This window comes from Cavia porcellus, unplaced genomic scaffold, assembly GCF_034190915.1.
Source record: "Cavia porcellus strain 051 isolate PalLab524CR breed Dunkin Hartley unplaced genomic scaffold, mCavPor4.1 scaffold_24, whole genome shotgun sequence".
Classification (NCBI taxonomy): Eukaryota; Metazoa; Chordata; class Mammalia; order Rodentia; family Caviidae; genus Cavia; species Cavia porcellus.
The window spans coordinates 43,687,673-43,706,163 of record NW_026947507.1 but is presented as its reverse complement, the minus strand read 5'-3'; the positions used below and the strand labels follow the sequence as shown (position 1 = coordinate 43,706,163).

Genomic DNA, 18,491 nt, shown 5'->3' with positions numbered 1-18,491 from the left:
TGAAATTGTTTACACAAAAGCCACTCTCATATTTCTCCACAATTTCCTTCTTCTTTTCAATTGTGATTGCTTTTTTTCCCCTTCCCTTCTTTACTTAGCTTCTTTACTTTTTCTTTTGCGGGCTACTTGAAAGCAGTAATTGTAGTGATTATACAAAGCACTGACTGAAATCAGCCCCATGAGTCTCTGTCCCTTGGCAGAGCCACCCTCAGAAGAATCCCAGACCTGGCTACTCTCTTTCCATAAGCCCCATGATGTGCTATGGGAAACTTCCAAATGACCGGAGCCGCGGGAGACAGGAGGCCAGACTCGAGCAGGATCAGCTCTCAAACTTTATTGCGTACAGCGAACCGGACCTAACAAGGTCCGCCACCCTCAACGTTGGTTCCTCTTCCGCCCGTTGGGGGCAGGAACAACCTCTTATAAGGGGAAGCAGTATCCAATCACAGAGAAGCGCGTCTAACAAGCTGATAGGCTAGCGTCACGGGTAACTGGGCAGACATGACAATTTGGCGGGCTTGTTCAGGCCGGGAAGAACCCGGAAGCAAGAAATGGGCGCCATCTCAGGCGGCTTCCCACATCTCCCCCTTTTTTATTTATTAAAATAGGATGGTCTGTGCGTCCCTCCAAGGTGTCTATGACCTTGTTGCTGTTAGACACCTAGGAGTGGGCCTACCTTGTAGGCCAAGGCATGAGAGAATGTAGAGGTCTATACCCTGCTGTGCATCACCCTGTTTTGTGCATATCCTTGCGCCAGGACCATGCTCAAGGAGAGTGGTTCATTTTTTCGCAGGGCCAGGCTTTTGTGAACCGAACCTGGATGCATATAGACATTCATTCCTGCCTTCCCCCCAACCTTTGGGGCGGATGGCACTGCAGTACCCTTGGTCTCGCATCTCAATGCCAATAATTTGACTCCAGGAGGGACCCCTGGCCTTAAAGGCCATATATATCTGAGTGGAGCCTGTCTTAGGTTGACCGGGAGGACGTCTCCCGTCTTACCCGTCATTGGCTTGCCCACTCAGCTTTTATAACTGATGTTCTGCAATGTGAAGGAGATATGCGGCGGCCTGCTGGCCTGATGGGCCACCTGCTGCCATTTGCATGGCTGCCATAGCTGTGATCTTAACCTGCTGCTGAGTTTGTATGAGGCAATCTAACAAGCATTTAATAACCACAAGCCCCACTAGGAAGGCCACGGCAATCAGGATCCAAGTAGTCAGGTTGGGCCAGGAGAACCAGGAGGTGACGCGTTCCCACGAACTGGCTATAACACTGCCTAAAGTTGATAAATCGAACCTGACTGGACCTAGTTGGATACCGTCCATATTGTCAAGTTCCTGACCGACTATGAGGGACAAATTGTGAAACTTAGGTAGGTAGGTGTCTTGCAGCCAAGCTGTCATATTTTTAACAGTGTTGGTCAAACTTGTGCGAACAGGGGTGATTAATAGGAACCTACAGAATAGAAAAAGCTCCAAACCAGACATTTTAGTTTGTAGATGGTCTCGGGCGCTGAGCGTCGGTCCCAGAAGGGTCGAGTTGACTTGTGTCCGTGGGCTTATCCTCCTGTGCTTTATCAGGAACTGGTGGGGAGTTTACTGCTCGCGTCAATCTTTCCGGGACCCACAGCGGTTCGCAGCCTGGTTCCTGTGGGAAGACACAAACCGCACCTCGGGTCCAGCTAATCACTGGATCCGGGCCCATCCATTGTCCTGTAAGGACATCTTTCCATCTAACCAGCCCTTTGTCGGTTGGGGACGGATTGCTATGTTCCGTGGCAGGGGAATGATTATGGTAAAGAGTGCCAATGATATTCTTCCTTTGGGCGTTAGGCCGTGGCCACCCAATTCACGGCACAGGCGAGTCCACTCTTCTAAGGACCTATTTTTGTTAGTTCTTAGGACATCACGGCACTCCTTAGTGCACTGTTCAAAAATCAATTGTTTTATGAGAGGGTGAGCCCAGCATCTGGAAAAATCCTGTTAGCGGCCTCAAGCATGCGGGCCACAAAGTCTGAAAATGGCTCTCCCTGCCCTTGTATAATTTTTGTAAGATGACCCGTATGTTCTCCCTTTCCAGCCAGCCGTCTCCAGGCCTGGAGGCCACAGCGGCTAATTTGTTCATAAACCTGGCGAGGGTATTGAGTTTGATCTTCCTCAAAGGCTCCTCGCCCTAATAGCATATCCCTGTTCCACTCTCTCTGGTTATTTTCCCTGTTGGCTGCCGCCTGCTCTACACAGAATTCCTCATTCCAGGACTTCCAATCTAAATATTGTCCGGGGGAGAGGCAGGCGCGTGCCAGCTGGGTCCAATCTCCAGGAGTTAAAAGCAGACCTGCCAATGCCTCTAAAAGCGCCACGGTAAATGGCGCATTGGGCCCATAAGCTGAAACTGCGTCCTTGATAGTTTTAAGTTGTTTAATTTCTAAGGGCTCATAATATCCTCCTCCTCCCCTGCCTCCTACTTGTACCGGGAATGCATGGAGACCGGAACACTCAAAAGGAAGCCGCGACCATACCCTCTGGTGGAAGGAACGTCCTCCTCCCTCCCCAGATGGGGGTGCAGAAGGCAACCCAGGAAGTAGCTCTCCCTCTAACCAGGGCAGTGCCATAGGTTGTGGTGGCAGCCCAGGGAGCAACTCCTCTTCCGGCCACGGCAGTGCAGTGGGGCCTGGCGCCCTGAAAGGGGCGATCGTGGGTCGCGAACTTGCCAAAGGGCGGAAGGGCTTAAGCTCCTCCCGTAAGGCGGAGTAGCTCGGGCAGGGTGGTGTTTGGTTCCCCTTTTTATCTTCCCGAGCCCTAAGTTCCTCTTTTAACTGTGTAGGAGGGTCATGCTTAGCAAAGACGACCTCCTCTTCTGAGCCTTCCGAATCCGAATCAGAATTAGAGCCCTGAGGGTCCTCCGGAGACCCACAATCGGCAGTGGCTCCGGGCTCCTCTGAGCATTCCGATCGAGCTCTATCAAAAGCCTGTCGGGCTGTATTAGCGAAGCGAAAGCAAAACAGATGCAAAGGGAAAAGAAAAGAAAAAAAAAACCCAGCGTCCACTCGTGTGGCGCTCAAAATCTGTTAGGTGCGTCCACCCAACCCAGGTGACCCAGTACTCACCCGGGAACCGCTGTATCTCACGTAGCTGATCAGGGTGAAGAGAAGAGGCGCTCGCGGCCTTCCGTTGTTATTGGGCCAGGTCCTCCGTCGTACCGCAGGCGACAGCAATCGCACCTCCCGGCCAAAGAGGCACGTCGCTGAGTCTTTTACCTTTTTCCCCGTACGGGCCACCAGATGACCGGAGCCGCGGGAGACAGGAGGCCAGACTCGAGCAGGATCAGCTCTCAAACTTTATTGCGTACAGCGAACCGGACCTAACAAGGTCCGCCACCCTCAACGTTGGTTCCTCTTCCGCCCGTTGGGGGCAGGAACAACCTCTTATAAGGGGAAGCAGTATCCAATCACAGAGAAGCGCGTCTAACAAGCTGATAGGCTAGCGTCACGGGTAACTGGGCAGACATGACAATTTGGCGGGCTTGTTCAGGCCGGGAAGAACCCGGAAGCAGGAAATGGGCGCCATCTCAGGCGGCTTCCCACATCCAAAGATCCCAGAGACCTCACCATTAGGCTTCAAAAATGGAAACATTTGACCCTGAGGAAAAAACAACTTACTTTCGATGGCGGTACTGTTTGGCTTCCACATCAACTCAGAAATGGTGAGAGATGAGCACAGAATGGCACAGAAAGTCTATAAATTATAATGCTCTTCTTCAGTTAGATCTTTCCCATAGAAGGCAAGGAAAGTGGGCTAAAGTCCCATCTGTCCAGGTTTTCATGGTTCTATCTGGAACCATCCTCTGCAAAGGCCCAAGAGACCCCTGAAGAAGAGGCTGAGATGGCTGATGATTCCTCAGGTCCTGCCTGTCTCTCAGGGAGATGTGGGTCTCCCTTCATGTTTCATGAAAACAGCCACACTGGGGGAGGCGTCTCCTGAGCCACCTCCTTCCATCCTCAGGTCAGTAAATCAGGGCCACCCTCTCAAGTGACTCAGAAACTCTACCATCTGCCACTCCCTAGAAAGACCCAGGACTCCTCAGACCCCTCCTCCTGCTCCTCAGATGGCTCCGAGCCCCACAGGACCCATGTGGAATAGAGTTTCCAGCTCACATCCTGCTCCTAAGAGATACCCAGGAGTACTCAAGTCCAGATTCCTCTTCCATGGCAGGTTTCCAAAAATGCAAGGAAGAGTCAGGCCAATTTTCAGGAGATCCTAATAGGTTTGGAGATGGGCTTCCATCTTCTTTTTTTAAACAAGCTGTAGCAAGTTATATCAATGAAGAATTTTGCATGGTTTATTTCTCCCCAGTGTGTACTTGCATGCTTCAAGTGATATCGGAATGACCTGGATCAGTGATCGCCAGTGTGCGTGCTCGGTAGTACTTTTCACGTGCTGTGCCCAGATCAATATTATGCCACTGTAGTGATGGACGCCAGCTTTGGCCAACATGGCATAGTACTCTTCAGAGTCTGCTTTTACCCCACTGTGCACTTTCCACTTTTCATGACGAGTCGGAGCCTGGAGCTGATGGACTCCAGAGGCTCTTTCATCTTCTCTGCAGCCACCATCTTGCTGCTTTAGGTGGGTGACTGTCCCAAACAAAGAGCAGCCACCAAGATGCCCGGGAAGCAAGAAAGTGGGGCTTCAGACTTGGACCCTTGTCTTTAACCTTGCATAGCAAGATGTCCAATTTGTCCACTTGCTGCACCCTAAATAAAAACATGAGGACTCCTAGAGGTGGCTGGGAGGTACGCAGATGAGCAGTGTGCTGTGGAAAGAGCAGAGAGTCGCCCCAGAGAGGGCGCTGTCCTCCCGGCAGAAGCAAACGGGAAGGACTGGAAATGAGGTCTAAAATAATTACTGCTCTTATGGGAATAAAAAGATGCATTAATAAACCTGTTAATTATGAAAAGGTGAGAGAGGTCATGCAGGGCAAAAAGGACAATCCAGCTGCCTCTCCTAGTCAATCAGTAGAAGCTTTCCATAAATTTATGAACTCAGTTCTGACTTCAGGGGAAGGTCAGGTACCAGTGGGACAGTGTTTCTCACTGTCAATTGGCCCCAGCTGTTTGGCACAAATTACAAAACCTTCAGATGAGTTCCCGGACCCCTGGGGCCCCATTGTGAAACTCAGCCTTTTCAATCGTGATCTAGAGGAGGATAAATAGGAGAGGAACCAAGAGCAAAGGCAGGCCAAAATGTACTGTCATAAGTGGCAGTACCTCAAGCACATCCAGGTTGTCCAAGGGAAACCCAGGACCAATCAAGGAAAGAGTTACGGTTTTAAACGCAAGGAATCTGGACACTGGGCATGCAACTATACGAGGCAGCCACTCGGGCCCTGCTCCATGTAGCAGGTGGCTGGTGTGAATGATTTATGGCACCGGGGGATTGACTGTGCCCACAGCTTACATGGGCACCTGTACTGAGACTCCTGCTTTTTACTGGGTAATCTTGCCAGGGCTGCATTCTCAGGCTCTTGGTAGCCTAATATCCCTTCGCAACACTTTCCTGTCCACAAAACACGTGGAAATAAAACTCCTAGAAAATGTCTCAAATAATAGCAAGGAAAAACACTGTCTTTTTGCTGGCTCAGTCATAGTACACTTTTAAAGAGAGAGACCAAGAAATATTCTGACCTGTTCCTTCTCATACTTGGCTACTGGCTCTTAAACCTTGTAGTAAGGCTTCAACAGATCCATCCTCAGATCATGATCCAGCCCATGACTCTCCTACAGCTTTCTCCCACTGGCCAGGCAGATTCTTCTCTCCTTCTCTCTCTTTCTTTCTCTCTGTCTCTCTCTCTCTCTCTCTCTGTCTCTCTCTCTCTGTCTCTGTGTGTGTGTGTGTGTGTGTGTGTGTGTGTGTGTGTGTGTGTGACTGAACTCACAACGTTGTGCTTGCCTGGCAAGCACTTGTGCCACTGAGCTAAAATCTTAGCCCTCTCCTTGTCTTCTGACAAATTCTTGCCAGCCCAGCCAGTGAGCCCAACATCCAGGGTAGTCAGAGAGCACAGGTCCCCCAGCAGCAGGTAGGGCCTGCAGGCCTTTTCAGCAGGAAGCAGCTGTAAGAAGAGGCCAGTGCTGCCTCAGCATCCCATGAAGAACTGGAGATTTCTGTCCCTCAGAGGGAACTGAGGTAGATTAGGGCTGGAGCAAACCTGCTGGGAGGAAGCTGTCAAAGTCTTAAAGAACTCGGTGCATGCACAGAACACAGGCTCCAGGATGCCCCTGAAGCGCCTGGGTCCTGCACACTGAACCAATCAGAAAAGCCCTCTTTGCAAGTCTTTATTTATATCCACAGGAAACCAAGCAAGTCTTCCATAGAGAGATTTAAACCTGGCTTCAGCTCCAGTGCATTTCTGATAGGACAATGTCCCAAAGGCTTATTTGCATGAGAAAGAAGTCAGTCCAGGAATTGCAGCTCCAAAAGCCCCCTTGCCCTTCTGCTGGAGCTGCCAGGAGTCTGACCCCAACTATGCTGTCCCTGCAGAGCGTGTGTCTCCACCCTTCAGTGAATGTGTACCTCACTCCCTTTTCTGTGTCTCACTCAGTTCTCTGTTCCCGACCCCGAGATCCTGGCGAGATTCCCCCGGGACGCACCTCCGGTACCAGTCAAATTCTACCTGCAATTTCACCACTTCCCTGACAACTTGTTTTCTTTCTGTTTTTATTGATCACAGACCATCTGATAGGTGATAGGCTGGTGACTTTTTGTAATTCATGTTCCTTCATTAAAATGGGTTTTTAAAAAAACTGACAACGTATTTGTTTGATTTCAAAAAAATGAGGCCCAAGCTGAATAAATAAGTGTTTCCCTGACAGGGTTGGGATACAGATTCAAAATTCCCCAAAGTCCCTGGTCCAGAGTGGTGAAAACTTGATTTCCCAGCAACCTCGCTGTTGCTGGGTTGAGTGCTGCAGGAGGACTGAATGGACTGAAAAGGCGCAGCGCCCGGACTCAGAGGCGGGCAGGCGCGCCCTCCAGTGGCCGTTCCTTGCTGGTGTCAGTGAATTAAAAAAGCCGGCCGAGGACACATTTCAGTACTGCAGTCACTGTTGACGGCCCAATCCAGTGCATTGGGGGCTTGGACTGGCTCCCGGCGCGGCTCTGTCCTTTGATGTCGGTATGCACTCTGCCTTCCTTCCTTCCCAATCATGCCATTTCCATAGCTGCCTTGCTTTTGTTCAACATTATTTTATTTATTTAAATTTTACATATTTATGGAGTACAGTATGTACTAATGCACAGTAAGAGCCTGGCATGCTGATGTCTGTCTGTAATCTCAGCTACTGAGGAGGCTGAGGCAGGAGGATCTTGAATTCGAGGCCAGTACACATATACAATGTAGAGCCATCAAATTGAAATATTTAGCAGTTGTAGCCCCTTAGTCATTTGTTTGTGCAGGGAACCTTCCAACTTCTCCCTTTTAGATGTTTATACAATATATGTGCTGTGAAAGACTAGAACTAGAACTTATTCTTCCTATCTATGTTATATGTGTTTAAGTGGAGGTCTTGTGTGTTGCCCAGGCTGGCCTTGAACTCAAGGTCCCCCGGCCTCACCCGCCCTCCCAAGTAACGAGCTTGCAGGCACACACCACCATGCCATGTTCTAACTGTGTTTCAGTGCCTGTTATCTAGATGTCTCCCCCCTCCCAGCCTTTAGGGACCATTGTTCTCTCTTCTATGAAATAATCTTTGTAGACATTATAGGATCTGTCTTTCTGTTCCTGCTTATTTTGACTAACATGATGCCCTTTAGTTCCATCTACACTGTCACAAATGGCAGGACCTCACCTTGTTCCTGGCTGAATAGCATTCAATCGCATACATACACCACATCATCTATCCATTCGTGTGTCGTGAACGCTTGTGTCGATCCCATATTTGGCTATTGTGAATGGTGCTGCCAGGAGCCCAGGAACACAGATGTCTCTTCAACATACTGATTTCATTTCCTTTCTATTTATCTCTTGAGTTTTACCTCCCGACACTACCTCTTTCCTAAATTAGCAGTTGAGAAGGACAATCCTCTTCATAGCATCCCTCAGCCTTGATGCCTACAATGAAAATGATAAAAGTCCTCTGGCTTTAGAGTTTCTGCAAAGACTGCCAGACTCAGGACAAGTGTAAAGGATTAAGAAATTCTCCTGAAAGCCCTGTTCCCAGATGTGGCCTTCAACTGGTCTCTTAGAGCCCGAAGGGGTGACATCTTGTCCCTTGGTCAGCAGCCTTCTCTGCACCTACAGTGCTGACCTCTCTTTGTAGGCTGTCCCCTTCCCAGCCCAGTGCTGAGTGGAGCTGGACTCAAGCCATGGCTGTGTGTGGGAGGACACAGCCAAGGAGGAGTAAGAGTCCACTACAGAAGCTGTGAGGTGGAAAGAGTAGTTCTTTTGTTTGTTTTGTTTTTGAGACTCCATCTTACCTTGTAATCAGGCTGGACTTGAACTCATGATGTGGCTTAAGCTGACAGAAAACTCCCGGAAATCCTCCTGCCTCTGCCTCCTGCTTGCTAGGATTATGGTATGTGTGATGATGCTCAGTTTGAAAGAGAGCTTCTTTGGAGTCAGACATACCTGGATGAAATGCCAGCCTTGCTCCTTGTAACCATAGCCATCTTGATCACGTTATTTTATCCCAAACTGCATCTATAAAGCGAGAGCACCTCCCTCAGAAGAGTCTTATGGAAAGTGAACCAGATCAAGTATGAAACAGCTTATCAGTTGTCCAGTTTGATGAGTCCCAGTCTCCTTTGCCCCTGGAGCCCCAAACCTCCTGCTTATCCTGAAGTCCCTGTGCGGCTCCCGGCTGAACCACGGCCTTGAAGGCGCTGCACAGCATGCACCCGTGGGAGGAGAATGAACGCTTTGTTCACGTTCGGGCGTGGGATGGTGCGGGAAGGTGTTTCCAAACCTTCCTAATTGATTCCTGACACTTTTCCCAGTTGCTCAAGCTAGCAATCCGGGAGGCACTCTTGGTTTCTCCTCTCAGAGCCACCATCTCTGAAGTTCTAAGTTCTGCTCTTCGCTCTGAAGAATGGCCCACATCCTTGTGGTTCTTGCTGTCACCTTTTGGGCTGCTTTGGTACAAGTCACTATTGTCTCTTTCCTGGAAAAGCAGGGTGGCTCCCCCTAGGGGGCAGGCTTCAGGATGGTCCCCAGGCAGCAGAGCAATGTGAGCAGAGCAGAGCGAGTCTCAGCAAGTCACCCTGCCGGGTGGAAGTCCTTGATGACTGTTCCACTGCCAAGGACGGCGCCTTACCTCCTCAGCGCGGCTTGGCTTCCTGTGAGGGCTCCTGGATACTTTTCCAGCTTCCTTTCTCTCCACTCCTGCAAACCCTGGTCCTGGGGGAGCAGTCCCTGTCCCAAGGATAACTCACCAGGGTTGGGGGGCTCCCTAGGGGGGAGGTTTAGTGCTAAACCCAGGACCGCCCTGGGCAAACTGGAATGCTTGAGCTGCAGGTCTGAATCTCTTAGTTCTTCTCAAGGGTGCCTCTCCCCTGCCCCGCCTCTCTTTCTGTTTGCTGCTAAGCATGAAGACTCCACTCTGAATTGCCGCTTGGATGTCTCTTCTGCAACTCAGCCTCGAGTGGCTCTTTTGTCCCTGCGATGAGCTTCTGCTGCTTGCAGCGAGCATTGTATTCCAGCAGCCACTCAACTTTCCCAGCATAAAAAGCCCATTGAGAAGCAGGACAGGTGTTTCCCTCACAACCCACACGCACGCTGTCTGATTTCATGTGTTCATCCTAGGCTCAACCAACCAGGAATCGCAAAGTTAGGAAGAGCCAGTTATGTTATTGCTGACGTGTGTGCTGTAGTGAGGTCTCTCTACAGGGTTACGGCTGTGCTGAACGGGGGGAGGGGGGTGCTTCTGTTCTTGTCACTGTTCCCTAAATAAAACAGCTGAAAAAACAATTCCCATAGCACCTACATTGTAGGAGCGATTCTAAAGTATCTGGAGCCGGTGTGGGTGCCACACGTCTGTAATTCCAGCATTTGAGAGGCTGAGGCCAAAGGATTGCCAGGAGCTCAAAGTCAGCCTGTGCTACAGAGTGAGTTCAAGGCCAGCCTGAATTACAGAGCAAGACTGTCTCAAAGAACCGAAAAATAAATAAAAGTATCGAGAAATGATTCAAAGTACAAGGGAGGGGCTAGGATATAGCTCAACAGTAGAGCCCAGAGCTTAGCAGCAAAAGACCTTGAATTCAATCCGAAGCACCAAAAGAAAACTAAAGTATATGAGCAGATATGGGCAAGCTATGTGCAAATAGTTTTGCTATTTGCATATAAGAGAATTGAGTGTCATTTGATTTATGAGGCCATGGTTGCGCTAAAACAAAACACTGAGGGCCGGCTGTGTTCCCAGAACAAAACTAAGCGCCAGCACACAGTAGGTATTTAAAGTTTTGCTGAGTTAATGAACAGCAGTATCTTTTTCACTTACCATCCAGCTCATGTCACTGTGTCCTGACCTATGGACAGGTAAGGGTCGCACAGAGAACCATCTGGAAGACAGAAGTCTATTCCACAAAGTTTGCACAAGTGTTTCCCATCCCACGTGTTCTTCTAGAACCTCGCAGAACCTCCTGAGTCTGTGTCCCTTCTTTTTGAAGATGGAAAGTTGGACGAATCTCTCTAGCTTGGGATGGTGGAAATGACCCTATGAGACTCCCAAGACTGAGACCTGAAAAGGGACATGGGTTCTACCTGGCCCACTCCCACTCTGTGAGAGCCCCAGGCCACAAGGAAGGGAGCAGAGCCTTAGTAGATGTTGTCTCCTTCCAGTCAGGGCCTGCCGCCATCTTGGAAGTACAGCATCTGGCCTTCTGTGGAGAAGGCCCAGACCACACCGGGTGGGCCAGCTTCCTGCAGAACCTTGTCCAAAACATTGATTTGGGGGAAAATAATTGACTTCTCAGAGCAGCAAGGAAGGCAGGGCTGGCTTGTCCCACAAGAATAGGATAAAGGTAGCTGAAGACAAGATGCCACTGCTAGTTCTGGTCGAGGTCTTCTTCTCTTGAAAAGCTTTTGACCCAGAAGTCTTGGTTTCTTCCACAAGGAACCAGACTACAGTCTGTCCCATTCAACTATCTGCCCATCATGTGACTGACTCCTGACCTAATCTAAGGGTGTCTTGGGCCAAAAGCTGACAAACACAAGGGACCGCAGCTTCCATGTCTGTCTGCCCCTGGCTCCCTGGGATAGACCATGCAGCTCAGTCTTTGGGGGTAGATGCCCTTCCTGCTAGCCATCTGCTTTGCCATGGGAAGGACACGGGTGTCAGTGCCGGTGTCACTCTGGGTGGTTTCAACAAATCAGTGGTGACTTGGCCAGGCTTTGCCCCATCCACCATTTAGACATCCAAACCACTATGCCCTGTGCTACACCTCCTGGGCTGCCGTTAAACCAGTCAGAATTCACCCACAATCTTCAAGTCCAAGAACAGAAGGGGTCACATGGCGAGGCTGGTAAATGAGTCCCCCAGCATGGCAACTGCTAGGGCACTGCTATGGCTCTAGGGGCAGGTAGGTTGGTTTGCAGTGTGGAACTACTAAGTGACAGTTTCTGTTCTCCATTGACTCTGAACCCATTTGGGTGAGGGGAAGAGTAGGGAAGTATGAGAGGAGAGCAGCTTGGGTTGCACCCCTCTTCCCTCCCTGCTCAGCTCTGGCCCTGCACCCCATGACTGGTTCCAGGACCTCCGTTCTGTACCTTTCGTGACCTCTGCTGTTGCCAGTGCCCGGATCCCTCGCCACCCTCTGGACTCCTGTAAGAGGCATGTTAGGGGCTGCATCACGTTCCTGCAGGTGATGCAGGGAGGGGGCTGTGTGTGACAGAGGCCTTAAAAGGTCCCCAGGGCCCCGAGAGGTGATCCAGTATGGCCAGGTCCTTAGAAGAAGAGATTAGGACACAGGCATATACCAAAGAGAGCATGAAAAGACACAGGGGACCAGGGCTGTCTGGGAGCCAAGCACACAGGCTTCGGGAGAAGCCGCCCTGCTGATCCCTGCTCTCCGGCTTCCCGCCTCCAGAACTGTGAGGAAGCAAACTCTCATTGTCAAAGCTGCTGTCTGTGGGTGCCCTGGAAAACACAGCCCCTGTGACAGGCAGCTTTGACCTGAAGCTGTCCAAGGAGCCCTGAAGGTGCTGTCTTTCCTTCCTGACTGCACTGTGTACTGGATAGTACCGATGGCCTCCTGACGACCGTTCTTCAGCCCCAATGTACCTACCTCGGTGTTCTAAGTTATTGGTCAAAGTTTATATCATGGGATCAAACCAGGGCTTCTCACATGCTGGGCAAACACTCAGCACTGAGCTCCATCCTTGTCCTTTTCATCTTACTTGGAGACAGGGTCACCCAGGCTGGGCTGGCATTTGCAATCCTCCTGCCTTGGCCTCCGAGCATCTGGGATTACAGGTGTGCACCACCACACTGGCTTGTACTGTGGATTTTTTTTTTAATTGAAATACTGCGGGACTCATTTTCACCACAAAGTCCTTCAATCTAAAAGGTCTGTAATGGAACAGCCCGGTGGAAGCCAGTTCTGTACCAGGTAGAGAACCTCCTCATTACTATAAAGTCCTTTCCCGTGTTCAGATCAGCTTGGCTTCGGGAACCTGGATGGGGAGTGGCTGTCGCCCAGGGTGCTCTGGAGCTGCTGCTCGAAGGTTTCAGCTGCCGCTCCGGGTGGTGGGGGTCCCACAAACAGATGAGAAGGCCAAGCACGATGAGCTGGGGCTCCTAGAGGTGAACTGGGACTCAGGGACATCTGGAGAGGAAGAAGGTATCATTAAAGGGAGGTTACTTAAACATCAAAGGAAGCATCCTAATTACACTTCTTGCAACAATATAAAACAACTTTATGAAATCACAGGGCTGATGGGCCTTACTGAGATTTCCCAATCCTCCTCCCTCCGCAGCATGCAATCTTCACCTTGCACTAGGGATAAATTCTTCCATCTCCAAAGCACACTCATCGAAGCTGTTTCATTTGAACCTCAAGCAATCACCCGAGGTGTGTAGGCAGGAAGAGAGTGGTACTCTTCACCTGACAAATAGATGCCACTGAAGGACAGGCCCTGCAGTGACAGCCCAAGCTCACACAGCTGAGATGTCGCAGTTGCACAAAGGTACACACATACACACTCACATGCACACGCACCCCAGACTCACAGCGAGAAACGATTGCTCCTCGGTGCCAGCTGGCCGCGTCCAGGAAAGGAAAGAGAGAAGAGCGGGGAGAGAAGAAACAGAAATGATAGGAGCTGGGCTTGCAGGGAGAGAAGGCGAAGGGCGTCTTCCACTTGGCCCTGCCTGGCTCCCACCGTGTGGTGAGACCTCAGAGGATTGGCAGAGTGGACCCCAGTCTCCTGTGGATACAACCCCCACTCCCACCCCGCCAGCTCTTCCTCTGCTGGGAGGCGAGTTCCAATCTCATCAAGTCTCCTGTCACATCTCTGCTGCCCTGACGGTTCTATCTGAATTTCCTCTGGATGTGGGCAAAGCCCTCAGTTGACTTTCATGGCCTCAGACTTGGCATCAGCCCATGACTGCTGTTTCTTGCGCCTTCCTCCCGGTCATTCCTGTCCCTTAATAATGGGGCTGCATCACACAGGTGGGTCCCGCCCTCCCACACACCTGCCCAAGATGCTCCTGGCAGAGGCCCACCTTTTCCCAGAAGCTTGAATGCCTCATCCTCCGGGGTTTCTCTGTCCCTGAGGCCCTAACCATTGAAGTCTCTGGACATCACACTGACCATCCAGCACCCCGTGGATGCTACTGTTCACACCTGAATGTCCACTCCGTCTCCTATGAGACGGCGAGCTCCCTGGGAGCAAACCTGGAATCCTTTACTTCACTGACTACAGGTGCCTGCTGTAGGAGGTCCCTACCTGCGTGGCTCATGGTGATTTTGTCTTGGAAAAAAGTGGCCAAAAATGGTGTTAAATTATCAAGAGGATAAACTGCACATGGAATAATCCCGATACTTGGGAGGGTGAAGCAGGAGAATTGCTTTGAATTTGAGGCCAGCCTAAACTACATAGTGAGACCCTGCTTCAAACAAAACAAAACAAAACAAAACGCCTAACAAAACAGTTCCAAACCTGGGAAGTAAAAGGGAAACTGGGAGTAAATAATCGTTGCTCATGTAAGGATTTCAGCGTTAAGATCCCACGGAATAAGCATTTTCAGTGCACTGGGAGACCTAAGGCGAATTGAAGAAAGAGCCTGGCTCCCGGGGCAGCAAGCACAGGCCACAGCCCTGGAGACCTAATCCGCCAGCAGCAGAGCTCTCTGCCTAGGGGACCCTGCCCCCTTCCCCCGAGCCCGCGGCCCAGGCCCAGGCAGGCCCGGCTGCTGTCCATTGCCCAGGGGACCCTCCCCTCCTGGAGCCGTGCGCACCCGGCGGCCCGCTGTCTGCTCCTGCTGACCCCTCTGCCTGCGCTGGGAGCGAGCTCTCCGGGGCAGCGGGAAACAAACCCGCGGGTCAGGAGCACAGCAGGCGGCCGAGGTCGCGGCCAGGCTCGGCTGAACCGCGGATCCCTGCGCCTCCGGGAACGCCCCCTCTCGGCCACCGGGCGCGCCTGGCTCAGGGCCTCGCGTCCGTCCTGTAGCCCCTCGGCGATGTCTCCGTTTTAAAAAGGCAGGTTTGGTTTCTTTCTTTTTTGGCATCGGTTACTTTCCTACATATTTCAACATTCAATTCAATTCAATTTATAAAATCCCTGATTTCTTCCCTCCAAGGCCCCATCCTCTTGGGTGCCAGGCAACGAGGGTTACCCTCTTTCCACTAGGTACGAGCCGGTTCACAACAGCGCACGTGCTGCAGGCGCCCCTCTCCTTTTTCACACAGTTAAGCGGAGCGTGAACACCACGCTGTTTATTCAGTCTGTGCTTGAGGGAGCGTGTGTGTGTGCACGTGTGCGTGCACGTGCGTGTGTGCACGTGTGCAAGCATGCGCATGCGTTTTTTCCACGGTTCATTTACAGATGCACTGTGCTGACATGCAGCTGTGGTCCACGCTCTGCTCTCACAGACAGTGCCTGAGCCAGCGAGTGTCCGATGCTGGCGCTAAGCCCTCTGTCCGTTGTCTGTCCTCTTGGATCGGACCGTGCAGCACTCTTGGCACACACAGCAGCCTGTCCTGCACCGGGCCATGCACACTGTCCTCCTGCTTTCCATCAGTACAGGTTGGTGGTGCGTAAAGTTTGGGTTCTTCTCGCGGAGTAGATACACACAAAGAACACGGTCGGTTTCTTTTTTGTTAAATCCTCTTCAGGCCTCGCATCTCCCAACTCCTCTAAATCCCCTTTCCCTGTGTTCATGCTTGTTCTTTTCTTTTCTTGGTACTCACCACCTCATGCTTGCCAGGCAGCTTAGGCTTAATTCAGTTTAGTTTAGCTTAGGCTGCTGAACTAAATCCCAGGCCCCATGCTTGATAGGAATCTCAGCTCATGTTCTGGTGCGCTTCCGTTCATGAAAATCATTAGGTTCCTGCACCGGACACATCTGTACTCCCCTTTCCTTGACCTCTCTCCTGACCCTCGGTCTCCTGAGTGCTTCTCCTTGCTTCCTTTGGTCCATCCTTTATTATGTTCTGTGTATTTTGCCTCACTCCAATGACAGATACTAAGCTGGTATGTCCCATTTAGTCCACCCAACATTGTATTTTCCAGGTGCGTCCACTTCCCTGCAAATGTCTCAAACTGGTCCTTCTTTATAGCCCAGTAATATTCCATTATGAATAGGTACCACATTTTCTTTATCCATTTTGTCTATTGATGGGTATATGGACTCCTTCCAGGACTTAGCTGCTTTAAATTGTGCTGATATAAGCGCGGGATATATCATGTATCACTGTAGTACCATGTTTTAGCTGTACTGGGAGGATATCTAGCAGGGAAATAGTGGGGTCATATGGAATTTCTAATCTCCGTTCTTTGAGAAAGTGCCATTCTAATTTCTGTAGTGGTTGTACTAGTTCACATTCCCAGCAACAATGTAGGAGAATTCCTTTTCCACTGCAGCCAGCCAGCATTTGTTATTTTTTGGCTTCTTAGTGATGACATTCTTTTTTGTATAAGATGGAGTCTTAGAATTGTTTTAATTTGCATTTCTCTAATGGTCAGCAATCTTGAACATTTCTTCCGATATCTGCTGGCCATTTGTACTCTCTTTTCTTTGGGGGGGGGGTCTTTCTGTGTAATTCAGGCTGCCCTTGAACTGACTATGTAATCTTCCTGCCTCAGCCTCCAGAGTGCTGGGATTACAAGTGTGCACCTCCACACCCAGGTCTGTACTTTCTCATCTGAGAAGTGTCTGTTCTTGCTTATTTCTTGAGTGAGTCTTTTATTTTAGGTGCTTTATTTGTGTGTGTGTGTTCTTTATGTATTCTAGATTTTGTCTTCTGTCTGAGGTATAGCTGTAGGTTTTCTCTTCACCCTACTAATTGATTCCTTTGCTGTGCAGAAGCTATTTAATTTGACGTAATTACATTTGTTATTTCTTGTGCAACCTGGGGCCTGTTTGCAAAATCCTTTCTTATCACCTATGACTTCAAGCATTTTACCTATCTTCGATAGGTTCAATATTTCTGTTTTAATGCTTAGCTCCTTAATCCATTTTGATTTTAGTTTAGGACATGGTGACAGATATGGGTCTAGTTTTATTCTTCTGCAAACAGTTTTCCTGTTTTTAATACCATCTTCTGAATAGGCTATCTTTCCTCCAACATAGAACCAGATCATTTAAAGATACTTTCATCATCAGTTGAACTATATATTTTCCCTACATATTTAGGGACAGTTTATATTCTTCTTTTTATAGAGATATTATCCCTACATATTGTTATTGTGTCTTTCTTTCCTTTTTTTTGAGACAGGGTCTTGCTATGTAATTCAGGCTGACCTTGAACTCACTACACAGCCCAGGCTGGCCTTGAACTCTCAGCATTCCTCCTGCCTCAGCCTCCCAAATGCTAGGATTACAAGTGTGCGTCATCATACCCGGCCTGTGCCTTCAAACATAAGGAAGTAGGGAAATCTGTAGCCATGCTTTTTGACACTGGCATTCCTGGAATTCTGGAGTCCTGTTTTGGGCCTGTTTCCAGGCAGTCTTCCACTGGGAACCCACTTCCCTGGCTTTTCTCCACACAGAGCTCCTGGCTCACAAATTTAGCTCTTTGTGGGTACACGTTCACAGTCTCACGGGTCCCACCAACCTGACGCACGCCGCTGCGTTCAGTCCCGGTAGTGAGTGGCATGGATGTCAGGACGATGCCCACCTCCAAAACCTAGGAGCTGACCTTACTCAGTGTATCATGACGCCCAGCAAGGCAGGCGCTGCATTTTGTCATAGTGCATCCGGGGCCTGCGAGACATTTGTCAAGGGTGTGGGAAACAGACAGATGTTTCCTCCTTCTCTTTCATTTCAGGGAGATTCTAGGGCAGGAATAGAAAGTATCTATTTGCAGGCAGATAGGTACAGAAAAAGGACAGAGAATCCTGAAGAGGCTGCTAAAGCTGAGGGGCCCAAGGAGGTAGGGCTCTCCGGAGACTGAAGCCCAAGAAAACAGAGAAACTGGAAATGCATGAACCCCATCTGGACCTGGGCTTTTTGCTCCATTATTGATTTGTGGGTGTGTTTGTCTCCCATTAAGTTATGAGCAGACACTTGCAAACGATCACAACAACACTGGAAAAACCCAGGGATCAATTATGAGAACTGACCCATCAATAACTACAAATCAATAAATACAGAAACAAGATAAATATGATCAATAAACACACAAACTGCAGGACAGCACTGTTCCAGGAAGAACACCACCAACACCTGCAAAGCTCTGACCGCCAGCCACTGGCTGAATTACATATCTACTATTTCGTTTAATCTTCCTGGCGCCTCTGTGAGGTGGAAAAGAAAGGCAAAGAAGGTGACAGAGCCACAGACAGTAGTGTGTGTGCCTGCAGTCACCACTACTTGGGAGGCTGAGGCAGGAGGAACCCTGGGATTCAAGGTCAGCCTGGGCAACATAATGAGATCCTCCTCTCAAAGCAAATAAGGTGACAGTGACAGTCATCACTTTGTAAGGAACCCCACACACTTTTAAAAATTTGCATTATTTTAGATGACACCCACTGCACAGATGATGTGGTAATACTGTATCAAAATACAGATTATTATTTGAAAATCACAAAATGGTAAGTTTTTGTTTGAGTCAGGGAAGCATAGTTGAAACTCACCCCTGGCGATCACTGAGGCACAGGTTCGGGGTGGGGCGGTGCCTCAGAGACCATGACCAGGGAGAAAGGCTCAGAGGGAGGAGGACGGAAGAGGGTGGCTGGGGTCCTGGCGTCAACTCCGGTGTGGAGCCACTTCCCGCTTTCCCGTGTGCGATGCTGAGGGGAGGACCCGGGGTCTCCCCTGCCAAGGAGCCTGCGGA

The 18,491-nt window shown here is 50.0% G+C and overlaps 1 protein-coding gene across 6 annotated transcripts in view; it reads right to left on the bottom strand.

Moving 5' to 3' along the window:
* Positions 1 to 319: 319 nt before the first annotated feature.
* The window catches only part of Fbxo16 (F-box protein 16), a 56,427-nt gene continuing 38,255 nt past the window's right edge, over positions 320 to 18,491 (bottom strand). For 4 of the 6 annotated variants that reach the window (XM_063234973.1, XM_023561569.2, XM_063234974.1 and 1 more), the window contains one exon: positions 320 to 12,818. In XM_063234973.1, coding sequence (XP_063091043.1) covers positions 12,648 to 12,818 — 171 coding nt within the window. In that variant the 3' untranslated portion in view covers positions 320 to 12,647. Of the gene's footprint in view, positions 12,819 to 13,211; positions 13,252 to 18,491 lie in introns of all 6 variants that reach the window. The other 2 variants (XM_063234976.1, XM_063234977.1) reach the window with 2 other exon arrangements.